The sequence below is a fragment of the Chrysemys picta genome, chromosome 3 (genome assembly GCF_011386835.1).
Source record: "Chrysemys picta bellii isolate R12L10 chromosome 3, ASM1138683v2, whole genome shotgun sequence".
Classification (NCBI taxonomy): domain Eukaryota; kingdom Metazoa; phylum Chordata; order Testudines; family Emydidae; genus Chrysemys; species Chrysemys picta.
In genome coordinates, this window is record NC_088793.1 from 150109799 (window position 1) to 150125338 (window position 15540).

The window sequence follows — 15540 nt, forward strand, 5'->3', positions numbered from 1 at the left end:
CGACGTTGCCAACGCCACTCTGACAGAGTGGTAGGACATTTGTAGAGCTGCAGTTGGTCATCAGTACATACCTTTGCATCTCATTATGCCATGTCTCAGTCTAGAGATGATGCCTGGTTTGGATGTGTAGTCCTTCAATCATTGTTCAGTTAAAATCTGATCCCACCTCTGGATTGGACTGCTTGTGATGCACCTGAAGTGCATGTGCAATCTCTCAAAAGAAGAAAAAGTGGTTACTAATCTGTTCTGTACCTTTTGTTCTTCCAGGTGTGTTGCCCATGTCCATTCCATGACTCACCCTCCTTCCCCACTATATTACAGTCTGTCCAGTAAGTAGGAACTATGGAGGTCAGGGTGGCTCTGCCCTTTATACCACTGTGGAGCAGCATGAGGCAGCAGAGGGTGTGGTACTGCTAAGGAAAAACTCTCTGACTCTGGTGCACTGGGCACGCACATACATGAACTGGAATGGACATGTGCGACACTCCTTGAACAACAACAGTTACAGAACAGGGTTAGTGACCATTTTTTCATATGTGTCTGAAATGTGTAGGGTCAGACTTCCAGCCAAAGACATAGCCAGCAGCAAGATCTAATAAGGCAGATAAACTTTCTTTTTATCATAAATATGCTGTCTCCCTGCAAATTTCTGACAGTATAACCTGCTGTGTCAGTTGCTTCCTCTTCCACAGCCACTGGGTGTGTCCTCTAGATTCAGCTGTTGCTTCCGCATGCTGCTACTCAGCCATCTGACAGTGTCCCTGCTTGCTTCTTTTTCTTTTTCTTTTTTTTTTCCTTCTTAGATCTGGTATGTTTTCCGACAGTCATACCAACATTAGACATCTAACATTTGCAGCTAAGGGAACTAAATATAAATATCAGAGGGACAGAAGTCTTTTCAGAATTTCTTTAGTATATAAAAGAAGGTGTACAGCAAAGAAAAGTTTTAGTATCCACAGATGTGCAATACTCATATCTCCATATAATTACAGCTACATTTGTCAGAAGTATCCAATGGTTAAGATCAACAACCAAAATTTTCAGTACACTGTCCTCCCTTTCAGCCTCAAAAATTTCCTCAAAGATTCTGATTGCAATAGTGGCTGCCCTGGGATGTTCACATTTTTCTAGATTTAGATGATTGGCTGGTGAATGATAAATCTCTTCCAAAGTTTCAGATTGTGGTTACAAATGAGTTATTGACAGGGCCGGCTCCAGGCACCAGCCCACCAAGCATGTGCTTGGGGCGGCACCTGGAGGGGGGCGGCGCAGCGCGGCACTCCGGCCCGAGAGCGGGGCCGCGACTGGGCTTGCCACCCTCCCTGCGGCGCTCCGGCCGCCGGGGAGAGCGGAGCCGCGGCGGGCTCGCCGCCCTCCCCCGGTGCTCTGGCCGCCGGGATGAGTGGAGCCGCGGCGGGTTCGTCGCCTTCCCCCGGCACTCTGGCCGCTGGGGAGAGCAGAGCTGCGGCAGGCTCGCCGCCCTCCGCCCGGCGCTCTGGCCGCCGGGGAGAGCGGGGCCCCGGCCAGGCTCTCCGCCCTCCTCCCGGCACTTTGGCCGCCGGGGAGAGCGGAGCCGCGGCGGGCTCGCCACCCTCCCCCTGGCGCTCCAGCCGGTCGGAGAGAGCGGGCCCACGGCCGGGCTCAGTGCCCTCCCCTGCCGCACTCCCGGGAGTGAGGGGGGGGGGCAGCGGGAGGCTTTTTTGCCTGGGGCGGCAAAAAAGCTCGAGCCGGTCCTGGTCATTGAGGTTTATCATGAATCTTCAAAAGAATATTTTAGAACCATCTAAGATTCTAGTCTATTTGGGATCTCACCTCAGTACACAGGAGAGTTATGTGAATTTGTATCAGAAAAGGTTTCAGAGGATTGTTAAGCTGGGGGTCTATGCAAGGCAGGTGGTCAGCGAATAAAAAATATTTTATATTAGCATATTGGAAATGGAAGCTGTTTACTTGGTGTGTTTACATTTCAAGACAGACTTTTCAGAATCCAGTTCTAGTCTGTTTGGACAGTTTTGAGGTGAGGTCTTATCTCAATAACTGATGAGGGACTGAGAATGTAGCCATACTCAGAAAACTGATACCCATCTTTAAATGGACAGGAAAAGAAATGCTCAGTTCCCAGCACAATCCATATTTGAATTTTGGGAAATTCAAAATCATAGCAGGTTGGCTCAGCCACTCCAGTGTGCATTATCCCAGAAGTATTTCATCTGATTTGCATGATACATGGAGTTATAGTAATAGGCTTATTTAACACAAGCCACAACTGCTAATTACTTCTCTTCTACAGTAACAGGGATCAACTAGGAATAGACACAGTCTGTTCCTTGGAATTGCAGAGTTCTCTGTGCCTTCCCTTCTTTTCCCCCTCATTCTCAGAATGCTGTGAAAAGTATCAAGAGAAAAGGCAAAGCTGCATGGTTGCAGAGAAGCTTTCTTGTGGTCTTGACCCTACTGATCTAAGCAAAGCCCATGAACTCTACGGCTACTTGCTGCCAAAAAGTTAATTTTTCACTACCACTAGTAATCCATACACCTACCTGATTATTATTTTAACCAATTCCATTAGTGTGTTAATTCTAGGAAAATTGCTTTTGGTTCCAGTGTGCACTAACAACATTTTCTTCTAATTCATTTTATTGATGTCATTTGTCTGTCAATCACCTATAGAGAGAAGAGAAGCCGTTAGTATGGATTAGTGGTCTCTCAGAAATCCATTTCACAGGTAGAGAAAATTCCAGTTAGGTCAGTATATATAATGCTCAGTACACATAGGCAGCAGATCTGTTGAGTAAGGTACCAATTTTTACATAGTTATTTTTCTGACCATGACCACACTTCAACAGATTAGGTGACTGGCATGTTGAAGTCAATAGGAGTTTTGTCCACCGACTTCAACGTGGCCAAGGTTTTAGCCATTTACTGTTGCTAACTGGCAAGTTTTGTTGTTTGAGATGCCTAATAAATGTGCTATCTCTGAAACTGATTTTAAAAAATGTAAGTACAGTATTCCACAACTCCATCTTTATCTTGTATTTCTTTGCTTCTGCATTTTGACAGTTTTTAGAAGGAGCAAAATAGCATGCAACAGCCATTTACAAGGAGGACACAAATGTACATGTTCATACAGAGGAATAAAAATAACAGACTAATACATATCTGAGATTCCCAGGAGTCATATCAAGAACATTGTCAGCAAATCATAGGCTTACAACACATGAAGAGTTTAAAATGTGGTTGTGAGGGATATAAGGGTGTTCAGTGTTTTATAATGCCTTCATTCTAGGGATTATTTCTCCATATTTTAGATATAACTATTTTTCTTTTTACACTTACATTTACAGAGAAGCATACAATGCTAACCTTAAACATTAATAATGAAGGAGCTGAGATAACATAAGGGAGGTAGATGGGCAGCCTTACCATGTGTAAAAGTGGTAAGAATTTTGAAAGGCATATAAATCAAAAGGCATCAGAGAAGGAATTAAGGCAAAAAGGACAACCTAAGTGCACTTGAGTAACTCAGTGTCATAATATGAAACTGAAAAATTAAAACTACTTTTAACAAATAGACCATATGTAGAAAAAAAGAAAGATTATATCCTGAGTGGCAGACGTGCTGAATCTATTGAAGTCAATGGGAACTGCAAGTGCTCATCACGTCTGAAAATTAGGCCAAGTATAGTCCTTAACATAACAAACTATCATTCTGATCCAGCAATAGAGACATGGGAGATTTTAAAACCCAGGGCTATTAAGATGATTAGGATGGGTAGTGATAAATGTTTCTGTTGTTTTTCTTTCACATGTTGTTCCAATATGCTGCACCTGAAACCCATTTTTAATTATTAATGCCACAGAGGAATGCATAAAGGGGTATTTGGACTATGTCATTTATTCACTGTAATCTTTAATTCCAGTTTAACTTCACCAGAAATAATAATGAAACAACATAGTGAGTAAATTTAAAGAAAACAGACTGATTATTTATTTTCAATGGTATTCTTAAGGAACGGCGCAAGTTTGGCCCTTTGGGTTGGAATATTCCCTATGAATTCAACTCTGCTGACTTTACAGCCAGTGTTCAGTTTATACAGAATCACTTAGATGAATGTGACATCAAGAAAGTGAGTAATATTTGTGTAAACATTATCTATAATTGCTTCTTACTTCACATAGTTCTGTTTATATTGTGAAGAATATTTATTCTTTCAGCCATATGAATAGTGCCAAAATGTCAATTCTGAAGGACAGTCAGTCTAGTATGGACACTATTATCCACATGAAAACTGTAAGAAAAAAAATTACAAATTAATTGAAAAAGCATTAAGTGTTTTCTCATCAGTCACTATAGGTCAAATTCTGCAGTTCTTACTCAGCCCATATTCCCATGGACTACAATAGGAGTCCTGGCTAAAGACTTCAGAATTTGATCTTACAATTTCAGCACTCTATCTAAAATATGACTGCCTTTGAACAATTACTGGTTAATGTTGATTCAGTTTTTAAGTGTATGTGTGTATATCTATCTATCTATCTAAAATAAACTATACAGATAAACTACATGTCTATCGTTATTTGCATTTCAGTCAAATTGGTTCAGTTTGTAAAAATAAAATTAAAAATGGCCATTTAAGACTTCATCAGCTGAGTATTTCTAATATTTCCTTTGATTCATAGTGTCCAACTTTTTCATCCTTAAGGCCTAATTTATTGTTTCAAAGAGATCAAGGGCAACAGTTCAGGGTAGAATCTCTACTATGCTCTGCTCCTTTTGTGATGCTCAGTCGGTGAAACCACCCACAAGCCCCCTGCAGGGATTTTCCCCAGCACAGAGGAGTCTCTCGCATGCATAGAACCAGTATATTTGTTTCCTACACCTCCCTCTCCACAGTCTCTTGGATAGGGAGGGGGAATAGTTAGAGCACACTGAACTCTGCTTATCCCCAATTGGTGTATAGTCTCTTGGGGACTATAGATAACCAGTACAAATAAGAGCAATCCTCAGGATGTTCAAATCTGTGATGAGATTGGGGCAGAGTATGCAGGAGCTATAACTGGTTATTGTTTCTCAACTTCTCCTATTTTGCCCTCTCTTGGGGTGCCGTGGGTGGCTGTGTCAGGGAGGGAAGACGTCCTTTGCTGAACATTCCCTTAGGTTCTGACAAAGTCAAACTTCTATCTTGTTCTCCTTAGGCTCCCAAGGCCTAGTGCACAGAAGTAGGTAATGGAATAGCTATATTCTGCAATGCATCAGGTGGCCAGTGAGAGAGTGGCTGAGAAACGAGGAAGAGACTGCAGCTGTTCAAAGGCCTTCCAAACCACATCAAATCTGTTTTGGGGACTGCAAAGGAGGTTGTGGGAGGTTTTTGGGGAGGCAAAGCCTCCATGTCATGACAGGACCAATTCTAATACTTGAGTTTAAAAATTATAGGACATGATTCAGGGAATATATTTGAAATCTGTGACCAAACTTTGTCTTCTAAACACAGACATCCTTGAGGGTCACAATTTAGAGCCTCAGAGACTACAGGGGTCCCCCAACCTACTGGTTGGACACCACTGCCATAGGTGGATATTGATTGTAACTACACTATTTTATTTTATTTGTATCTAGGGTATATCATGGAGCACAGTACGATACATGATTGGAGAAGTACAATATGGAGGGCGGGTCACTGATGATTATGATAAGCGTCTTCTTAATTGTTTTGCAAGGGTAAGAGAGCTTGAAAATACAGTTCTTTGTCATTATAAAGAAAATCTGACAACTGTATCAATATTCATTTTTACTAAGATATATAATGTGATTGTTAAAAATATTGTGATTTTGCAGTTAGATTTCATGAAGTGAATATTTAAGTCAATATTGCAATTATATTATATGAAGAGAATCATCTAGAGAGTCAGAACTCTTATTTCTGGTGGGTTTTTATCTCCTCAACACTCTACTTGTACAAACCTTGCCTTGTGGGTAAAGTATACAAATTATCCTTCTTAGCCCATGAGGTTCTCCTTCTAGAATAGCCCTCTTAAAATAGGAGTATGCACACTTTTTAATAAAGAAAATTAGTTTACACAACTTGAACTCAAGTTTTGAAGGAATCATTGTAATGACACAGCCTTATTTTTGTTTTAGAGTAAAATGACTGTTTTTAGCCCAACTAGAATTCTAACTTCCCAACTGAAAAAAATAAATGAAAGGGTGAAATCCCTGGGTGAAATGGCAAAGTTATCCAAAGTTTTGATTTTTCTAAGTGTGTCTTTTCTTTATTTTGCACAGGTGTGGTTCAGTGAAAAGATGTTTGAGAGCACATTTTGTTTCTACACTGGATATAAAATCCCAGTATGCAAAACTCTGGATCAGTATCAGGAGTACATTCAGACCCTCCCTGCCATGGATAGCCCAGAAGTCTTTGGTCTTCACCCAAATGCTGACATCACGTAAGTGGTTCTCAAACATTATGACGCTGAGGATTTTTTCTTTCAATTTTTGAAAACAGAGCCCTATCAAATATATTTGAGTAAAAGCATACATTTTGCAGGGAAAATCTTGGATCTGTGTGGAGTCCACTGCTTGAGGAAGCTTTTATGGACTCTTTGAAAGCCACAGTTTTCAATTTAAAAACATCTTTTTCAAAATATTAACCTGTGGTAATGTACATGTAGACTGAGAGTAGTCTAGCAGCTTTACGGTGTATCTCTGATAACAATTTTACTTATTTTTTTAAAGCAATCACTTACTTTCAAAAACAATGGAAGGAAAGCCATAGAAGTCTTTTTAGAATTCTGCTAACATTAGCCAACTTGTGTATTGTAAAATTATTCATGTTTATATTAATATGTGCATTCACTTACAGTGACAGATACCATGCAATTCAACAATAAAAAGTTGGTAATGTTTGCATTCTGCTCCATGCTTCCAATTCATACACCTTTTTTTTGCTCCTATACACATTTTTATCAAATAATTCTTTGGGTGACACTTTCTTTACAGGTTTTACAGTGGTAGCCGTGTTAGTCTGTATTAGCAAAAACAACGAGGAGTACTTGTGGCATCTTAGAGACTAACAAATTTATTTGGGCATAAGCTTTCTTGGGCTAAAACCCACTTCATCAGATGCATGGAATGGAAAATACAGTAGGCAGGTATAAATACATAATACATGAAAAGATGGGAGTTACCTTACCAAGTGGGGGGCCAATGCTAACGAGACAATTCAATTAAGGTGGAAGTGGGCTATTCTCAACAGTAGAATACCCAGGGAGGAAAAAATCACTTTTGTAATGGTAATGAGACCAGTGTAATCAGGGTGGCCCATTTCAAACAGTTGACAAGAAGGTGTGAGTAACAGTACGGGGAAATTAGTTTTTGAAGTGACCCATCCACTCCGAGTCTTTATTCAGGCCTCATTTGATGGTGTCCAGTTTTCAAATTAATTCCAGTTCTGCAGTTTCTCATTGGAGTCTGTTTTTGAAGTTATTTTGTTGAAGAATTACCACTTTTAAGTCTGTTATTGAGTGTTCAGGGAGATCGAAGTGTTCTCCGACTGGTTTTTGAATGTTATAATTCTTGATATTTGATTTGTGTCCATTTATTCTTTTGCATAGAGACTGTCCGGTTTGGCCAATGTACATGGCAGAGGGGCATTGCTGGCACATGATGGTATATATCACATTGGTAGATGTGCAGGTGAATGAGCCCTTGATGGTGTGGCTGATGTGGTTAGGTCCTATGAAGATGTTCCTTGAATAGATATGAGGACGGAGTTGGCAACAGAGTTTGTTGCAGGGATAGGTTCCTGGGTTAGTTTTTGGTGTGCGGTGTGTAGTTGCCGGTGAGTATTTGCTTTAGGTTGGGGGGCTGCCTGTAAGCGGGGACTGGCCTGTCTCCCAAAGTCTGTGAGAGTGAGGGATCGTCCTTCATGATAGGTTGTAGATCCTTGATGATGTGCTGGAGAGGTTTTAGTTGGGGGCTGACGGTGACGGCTAGCAGCGTTCTAATTTCCCCCACTGTTACTCACATCTTCTTGTCAACTGTTTGAAATGGGCCACCCTGATTACATTGACCTCATTACCACTACAAAAGTGATTGTTCCTCCCTTGGTATTCTACTGTTGAGAATACCCTCTTCCACCTTAATTGAATTGTCTCGTTAGCACTGACCCCCCACTTGGTAAGGCAACTCCCATCTTTTCATGTACTGTGTATTTATACCTGTCTACTGTATTTTCTACACCATGCATCTGATGAAGTGGGTTTTAGCCCACAAAAGCTTATGCCTAAATAAATTTGTTAATCTCTAAGGTGCAACAAGTACTCCTCATTGTTTTTACTTTCTTTACAATATGCTTTTTGATGTAACAGTAACCTTTGTTGCCATCTCTCTTGTATATTTCCGCAATTCCATTATTTAAAAGTGGCTTTTTGGCATCACTTAGTACCCACTCAGTTTTTGATTCACAAACAATATATGCAACAGCTTGGTTTTTATTTTCTTCAACTAATATTGTATGATCTCTAACAAGATATAATGAATCATCATTTTTTCCCTGCAGTTCCTATAATTCTGTCATGAATTATGTCATCTGCAAGATTTTTTTACTCATTGTTTATAGGACTGTTATAAACTGATCAAATGTTTCATTTGCATTTTTAAGAAGTGTTAAACACCTGGTATTCAAATGTGATATAGTTGTATGAACCCACTATTGTCTAGAATTTTTGTTCAGGGCATTGTTTTTGCACATTTCTTTATCCTCAAATTTAAGGTGCAGATTCTTAGCCATTTTGTGCAGTCACTGAAGGCACAAATATGCACTATTGCAATTTTTATATGGACCCATCACCATAGTATATCATAGTACCAATATCACAGGAATCCTGGGAGAATGGCACACCACCTTAGAGTCCACTGATCCAGGTACATCTATAGAAGGAAAGGAGCTGGAAGAGAAGCAGCTATATTCCTCTTCCATTCCTGCTCCAATGCATTCAGACCCCCTACAACTGGATGAATGGTCCACCAAGATGAGTTTTGATTTACTCCACTCCAGAGCTGAAATAAGTCCTGGGGAGAACTACTTTGGAGTTGTAATGGGAGAGTTAAAGAGAATTCAGAAAATGAGCATTGACTCTGACGCTGCTAGAGGGATTCCTAGAGAGACCTAAGTTGCATATAGTTCTGTTCTGGAACCTTTCACTTCTCTCCAGCATTGATTTTTATCCTCCTCTTGGTGCATCTATTTCTTAAAGAACTCCAACTAGCAGAGTGAGTGAGCATCAGGCTCTAGTGACTTACTTTGTAAAATTTAGTATATAAAGATGGATAAGGTCATGCTGTGGACCAATCTGAGATTTTTCTTCAAGGTGAAGTTCAAGTTCCGTCTTAATGAGTTTATCACTTGGCCTGCTTTCGTTCTATGCCAGCATACCCTTTTCCATAATAAAAAGGTCCTTGGGGCTCTCTTTGGGGCAGATTAAAGTCTTTAGAAAGTCCACCCAATTTTTTGTTTCTTATGATACCGATTTGCTGGGCAATCCCAGCAGTGCCCAGCAAATCGGTGTATAAGAAACAATGGGAGATGTCAAAATAGATGTCATACTGTATCTCCCATTGTTATGATCTGGTCAGCATGAAATAGGAATGGCCAGTTTAAGGCTCACTCAATCAGAGGCAAGGCTGTCATAAGGCTACACTATAGGGGGGGTCGATTTAAGATACGCAAATTCAGCTACGCGAATAGCGTAGCTGAATTCGACGTATCGCAGCCGACTTACCCCGCTGTAGGGACGGCGGCAAAATCGACCTCTGCGGCTTCCCGTCGACGGCGCTTACTCCCACCTCCGCTGGTGGAGTAAGAGTGTCGATTCGGGGATTGATTGTCGCGTCCCAACGGGACGCGATAAATCGATCCCCGAGAGGTCGATTTCTGCCCGCCGATTCAGGCGGGTAGTGTAGACCCAGCCTAATACTGCATGTCCTAGGGATATCTCCATTGCTGCAACTGTACAACAACAATATGGTCCTTTCCTACCAGGAGGCTATCCTGGTTAGTGACAGACACTCTCGGTGTTGCCAGGGTTTGGGAGACACCCATCTACTGGCCAAGAATAAGATCTATTCCTCACCAACTTCCACGGGACATGAATTGGTACTGCAGGAGTTTAGATATTCAAAGGATCTTGTTGTGTCAGATCAGCCAGAATTTCCGTTATATACTGCTTCTATCTTTCCGCATCAAGATCTTCTCGGTCACTGACTGCATTTTTCATTTAAACAACCTTCTACCCTGATGTCGACCATTCAGGGTGAACAGTTATCACCCACCTACACCCAGAATTTGTTGACAATGAATCTTCTGATTTATAGATCTCAGTTCAGGGTTCTCCTGTCTGTTAGGCAAGACAGCATTCTCCTACCTATTCTGAGGGAATAGAGGACAGATGACCTTGTCTCCCACCTACCTGGGGTGACCAACAGTGGATGCCTCCTCCTTTGCCTTATGGGCCACCCCAGGGGCCTTATTGGGTCCCCTGGGCTATGCACCACCAAAAATTCCTAAGAGGGCCAAGTCACTCTCACAGGGTGCATAGGCAGACCCATTCCTCTGAGCCCTCACTCCCAATTTGCCAACAAGAGCCAGTGGAGGAGATCTTTGAGAAGCAGGAGGCAAGGGCTGACAAGGAGGTAACACCTCACACAAGTATTTCCTTGTCTTTACCAGGTGAGGCTGTAGTTCCACCAACACCTTCCATAGCAGATGACTTTAGACAATTTCAGGAGCTGATGAAATGTATCATGGATACATTTCAAATCCCTCTAGAAGAGATCTAGGGCTCTCATCATAAGCTCCTGGACATTTTAGATACAGTACTTCAGCTCTGAATGTGTGGTGCTCCCGGTGAATTAGGTTTTACTAGAGCCTGTTAGGACCACTAGTTTGATGGCTTGGTGGAGAGCCTGAACTATCCACTCCACAGGAATCTACTGCTGCACTATCCACCCTCCTTCCTTCCTGTGGATACTATCTTTCCCATTTCCAACCCCCATGAGAGAGAATACCATCTGACAAATAGTTTTTGGAGGTCATAACATCTGGTTATTCCATCCTTGTCATTGCCATTCTTCCCCCTCGCCCCCCCGTCCCTTTTCAGGGACCCTTCACACAATCAGTTGCTTTCTTCCACACTTAGGGGTCATAGAATCAGTTCCAGTTCAGTAGAGGGGTCAGGGTTTCTATTCCAAGTACTTTCTAGTCCTCAAAAAGAATGGGGATGGAGACCAATATTAGAACTCAGACATCTAAACAACTGCATGAAACAGCAGAAATTCAGGATGATGACCCTTGCAGCTATAATTCCCTCCCTAGATTCCAGGGATTGGTTTATGACTCTTGACCTTCAGGTCGTGTATTTTCATGTCACAATTCATCCCTTTCACAAGAGGTATCTTCATTTTACAATTGACCATGATCACTTCAAGTACCGTGTGCTTTGCTTTGGTCTCTGCTCTGCACCAAAGATATTCTCAAAGATCATGGTGGTTATTGCTGCCTACCTGTGTCAACTAATGATTGTCTTCCTTTATCTCTATGATTGGTTTTTCAGGGATGAGTCTTACCAAGAGGTCCTGTTGGCAGTACAGATGACATGGTCTCTGTTCCACAGTTTAGGCCTCCAACTCGATGTCATAAAGTCCACTTTGACACCGGTATAGCAGATAAATTTCACAGGAGCTTCTCTGGATGCCGTGAAAACCAGGATTTACCTACCTACGGACAGGTTCATGTTCTTAAAAAAAAATCTCATTGAAAAGAATCAGATAAGTTTTTAAACCTTGGCAAGAATTTGTCTTCAACTATTAGGTCATATGACAGCTTGTACCTTCATAACCCAACATGCGAGTTATACTGTCAGTGCTTCCAGGGATGGCAAAGGACAGGTTTTGTACAGAACAAACACCATCTGGACAAGCAGGTGTACTTGTTGGGTTCTGGAGTCACTCAGTTGGTGGAAGGACCTCTCCAAGGTTTGTGTGGGAGTCCCTTTTGTTCAGGCTCCTCCTATCATCATTATAACATCAGATTCATCCCTCTTGGGATGGGGGGGGTGTGAGGGCTGATGAATCTTTTTCCACAGATTAGAAAGCCTACTCCAATATGGGACTTAAAACTTCTCCTTAATTGCCTGAAGAAACATCCTGTTGAACCATTAGCTACGTGTTTGTTGCTGCACCTATCCAGGAAAACAGCTTTCTTGGTAGCCATCACTTCTGCCTGGCAGATCAGAGAACTGGGGCTTTAATGACAGATCCCCCTTTTTACAAAGTTCTTCAAAGAAAAGGTCACATTACAACCACATCCTAAGTTTCTACCTAAAGTGTCTTCTGAATTTCATGTTAACTAGACTGTCATCTCTCAGTTTTTTCCTGAAACCACTTGAGACTAGGCAGGAAAATGCCCTCCATACCTTGGATATTAGAAAGGCATTATCTGTACAGAACCAAACTGTTCCAAAAGTATCTCAGACTGTTTCAGTTGTGAACAGATCCAAAGTATCCACAGTCTCCACCCAGAGACTCTTGAGGTGGACCTCCGGGTATATTATTTCATGTTATGACTCTGTCAACATTCAACCTCCTTCTAGAGTGTTATCTCGTTGGTCTCAATCTACTTTTATGGCATTACTCAAGATGCCCCAGTTGCTGAAATTTGTAGAGCTGCAACCTGGATTCCAGTACATATTTTTTCCAAGCATTATGCTTTGGTTCATGCCTTTAGATCAGATGCAGCAGTTGGCAATGGAGTTCTGTCATCAGTATTAAACTCTGCCTTTCAGCTTCCTTCCCCCAGTGGGGATACTACTTGGGAGTCATCTAAAGTGGAGCATGCATACCTTATTTAATGAAAGAAAGATTGTACAGTAACTGGAGTTCTACGAGATGTGTTTCCCTGTGGATGCTCTACTACTGGACTTCCTTCCCCTCTGCTTCAGAGTTTCCTCTGCAGGACTTTGCAGTAGAGAAGGAACTGAGGTTGGTTCACCTGTGCAGCCCTATCTAGCATGTGCATGAGGATGTTTAAGGCACATGCACAGGCCAAACAGGCACTATTACAAAAAATCTCTGATTAAAGGCACATGGAGCTGTCGATCAATGGCGCATGGGAACACATACACACCTGAAGTGCAGAACCCGTGGGGAACACATCTCTAAGAATTCCAGTTACTGCACAATGTGAGTAACCTCTCCTTTTGTTTTGATTTGGGGAGGGGACATATTTTTATATTTGCAATGTATTATTTTTAAAATATTTTTTGAATTGACATCATATAAAGGAACTGCACATAAAGGAACTGACTGCAATTTTGGGATAGTGGTATTTATAACCTGTTAGGAATTACATATGACATCCCGACTCATACTCTAACCTTGTACCACCACTCTTAGGAGTCAGAATTCTTTAAAACCTTGCACTAAGAATCTAAGACACAAAAGTAAGTATTTCTGTCAGAAAGATATCTTCAGAAAAGCAGAATAACAAGTAATTTCTCCTAGTTTTTCTGATTTATAGTTTTTAAAATTTCATTCACAAACTGTTTATGCTGAACTGCTATAGCTATTTGCTCCAATGTTATCGTTTTTAAAGCTTAACTGCTTTGAGAGCAGGACTGCTCTAGGCACCAGTGTTCCAAGCATGTGCTTGGGGTGGTACTTTTCAAGGGGTGGCATTCCAGTTCTTTGGGGCGGCACTCTGGCTTTTTTTTTTTCCTTCAGTGGCGGCACTCTGGCTTTTTTTTTTTTTTTTTGCTGGGGGGGGGGGGGGGCAAAAAACCTGGAGCTGGCCCTGTTTGAGAGCTCACATGCATCCATCTTCCAGCACAATCTTTAGTTTCATTTCTTATATAACTATATATGAGACAAAGTAGTGGATGGAGATGGGTGTAATCTGAAGGTGGATAGGCAAAACTGACATGTAAAGTTATGCTCTGAGTCAGTATACAAGTTTTTGCTGTACTTGACTTGGAGGATAGGCAAGGCCAGCCCTGCAACACCAGGATGGACACCTCTTGGTAATAAACTTGTTTTATTCAGACTCTCTCTTGTACATCCTTATGACTATGTAGCAGTATAACAAAAGTACTTGTGTGACTGTACTGGTGTTGTAGGGCTGGCACTGACTACCTTCTTTTGGGGTCAAGTATAGCATACATTTATTCACTTCTTTATATTGACTTAGAGCATAACCTTACCCTAGCACTGCCCAGGCTGTATTTATTCTGTAGATAGGGGATTTTAATCTCCAGTGCTGTAAATCCAAAAATTTTTACCATCAATCCTGTACTGCCTTATGAAAGAATGGATTTACTATTTAATAAGGGCCTTTACATCTATCCTTGTGTAATCGGGACAGTATGCATAGCTCTGCCCACCCTCACTCCCAAGAAGCAGCCCAAGGACAGTAATTCTTGGCCACAAATCCTTCTCTTCTTCTTCATAGAAAATAACTTGTTACAGCTCCTTGACAAATACAGATTTCTCTCCTTTCTCCTCCCACAAAAGCCAGCACATTGGGGGAGAAGATTCAAGGCTTTGCTCTCTCCTTACCCTCTTGTTAACAGAATGGAATAATATCCCTGTGGAACCTGCTCTTCCTCCTATTCCTGGAGTAGAACTCTAAGGAGGTCACACAAAGGTCCCTTATCCTACTGCATGCTCAGCACTGGGAAACAATCTCTACCCTGAGGAGTTCACAATCTAGTTGATAACCAAATAGGTGTTTTCCATTTTCTGACTTCCATGATTCTACAAAGCATACAGTTTAGCTGTAAAGAAGCTATGTAATTTATGAAATATTCCTAATGATTTAATATTCCTCTCAGATATCAGAGTAACACCGCAGCCAATGTTCTTGACACCATTACCAATATTCAACCTAAGGAAAGTGGAGGTGGAGCAGGAGAAACTCGTGAAGCCATTGTATACCGATTAGCTGAAGATATGCTGGACAAACTGCCTCCTGATTATGTACCCCATGAGGTAAACTAGTCTGGGTTTTTTAATTTCTTCTTCAAGTGATTGCACACGTGCATTCCACTCTTGGGTGTGCGCATGCCCTGCACATAGTTGCTGGAAATTTTTCTCTCAGTGGTACCTGTCTGAGTGGTTTGAGTGCCTCTTCTGCTGTGTGCTGCTGATGCTAGTGTAAAGGGCCCAACCAATCCCGAAGCATCTCAGTTCCTTCATACCACCCGTGACAGTCACTGGAACTGCTGTTCTTGCTTTTGCAAGTACTTTCAGTGGACTGTGTTCTCCTGTATTTTATTGTAAATAGTTTAGTGTTTGTTTAGTTAATTAGTTAGGTTTTTACCCCATCTGAGGGTTTCAGCTGATTCCTGGTGCCAAGGGATGCCTCAGTTACCAGGCTTTAAGCCCCGCATTAGTACTATGTCCATGAGTGACCTGCACTCAAGTTGCTTGAAGTGCCTCAAGGAAACTCATACTGTGGGAGTGTTGCCAAACCTTGCAGGGACTTTAAA

At 41.6% G+C, this 15540-nt stretch overlaps 1 protein-coding gene across 1 annotated transcript in view; it reads left to right on the forward strand.

Moving 5' to 3' along the window:
- The window catches only part of DNAH8 (dynein axonemal heavy chain 8), a 595636-nt gene that overhangs the window by 564957 nt on the left and 15139 nt on the right, over positions 1 to 15540 (forward strand). Inside the window, exons 87-90 of the mRNA XM_065589982.1 lie at positions 4011 to 4127; positions 5618 to 5719; positions 6284 to 6444; positions 14884 to 15040. Coding sequence (XP_065446054.1) covers positions 4011 to 4127; positions 5618 to 5719; positions 6284 to 6444; positions 14884 to 15040 — 537 coding nt within the window. The remainder of the gene's footprint in view (positions 1 to 4010; positions 4128 to 5617; positions 5720 to 6283; positions 6445 to 14883; positions 15041 to 15540) is intronic.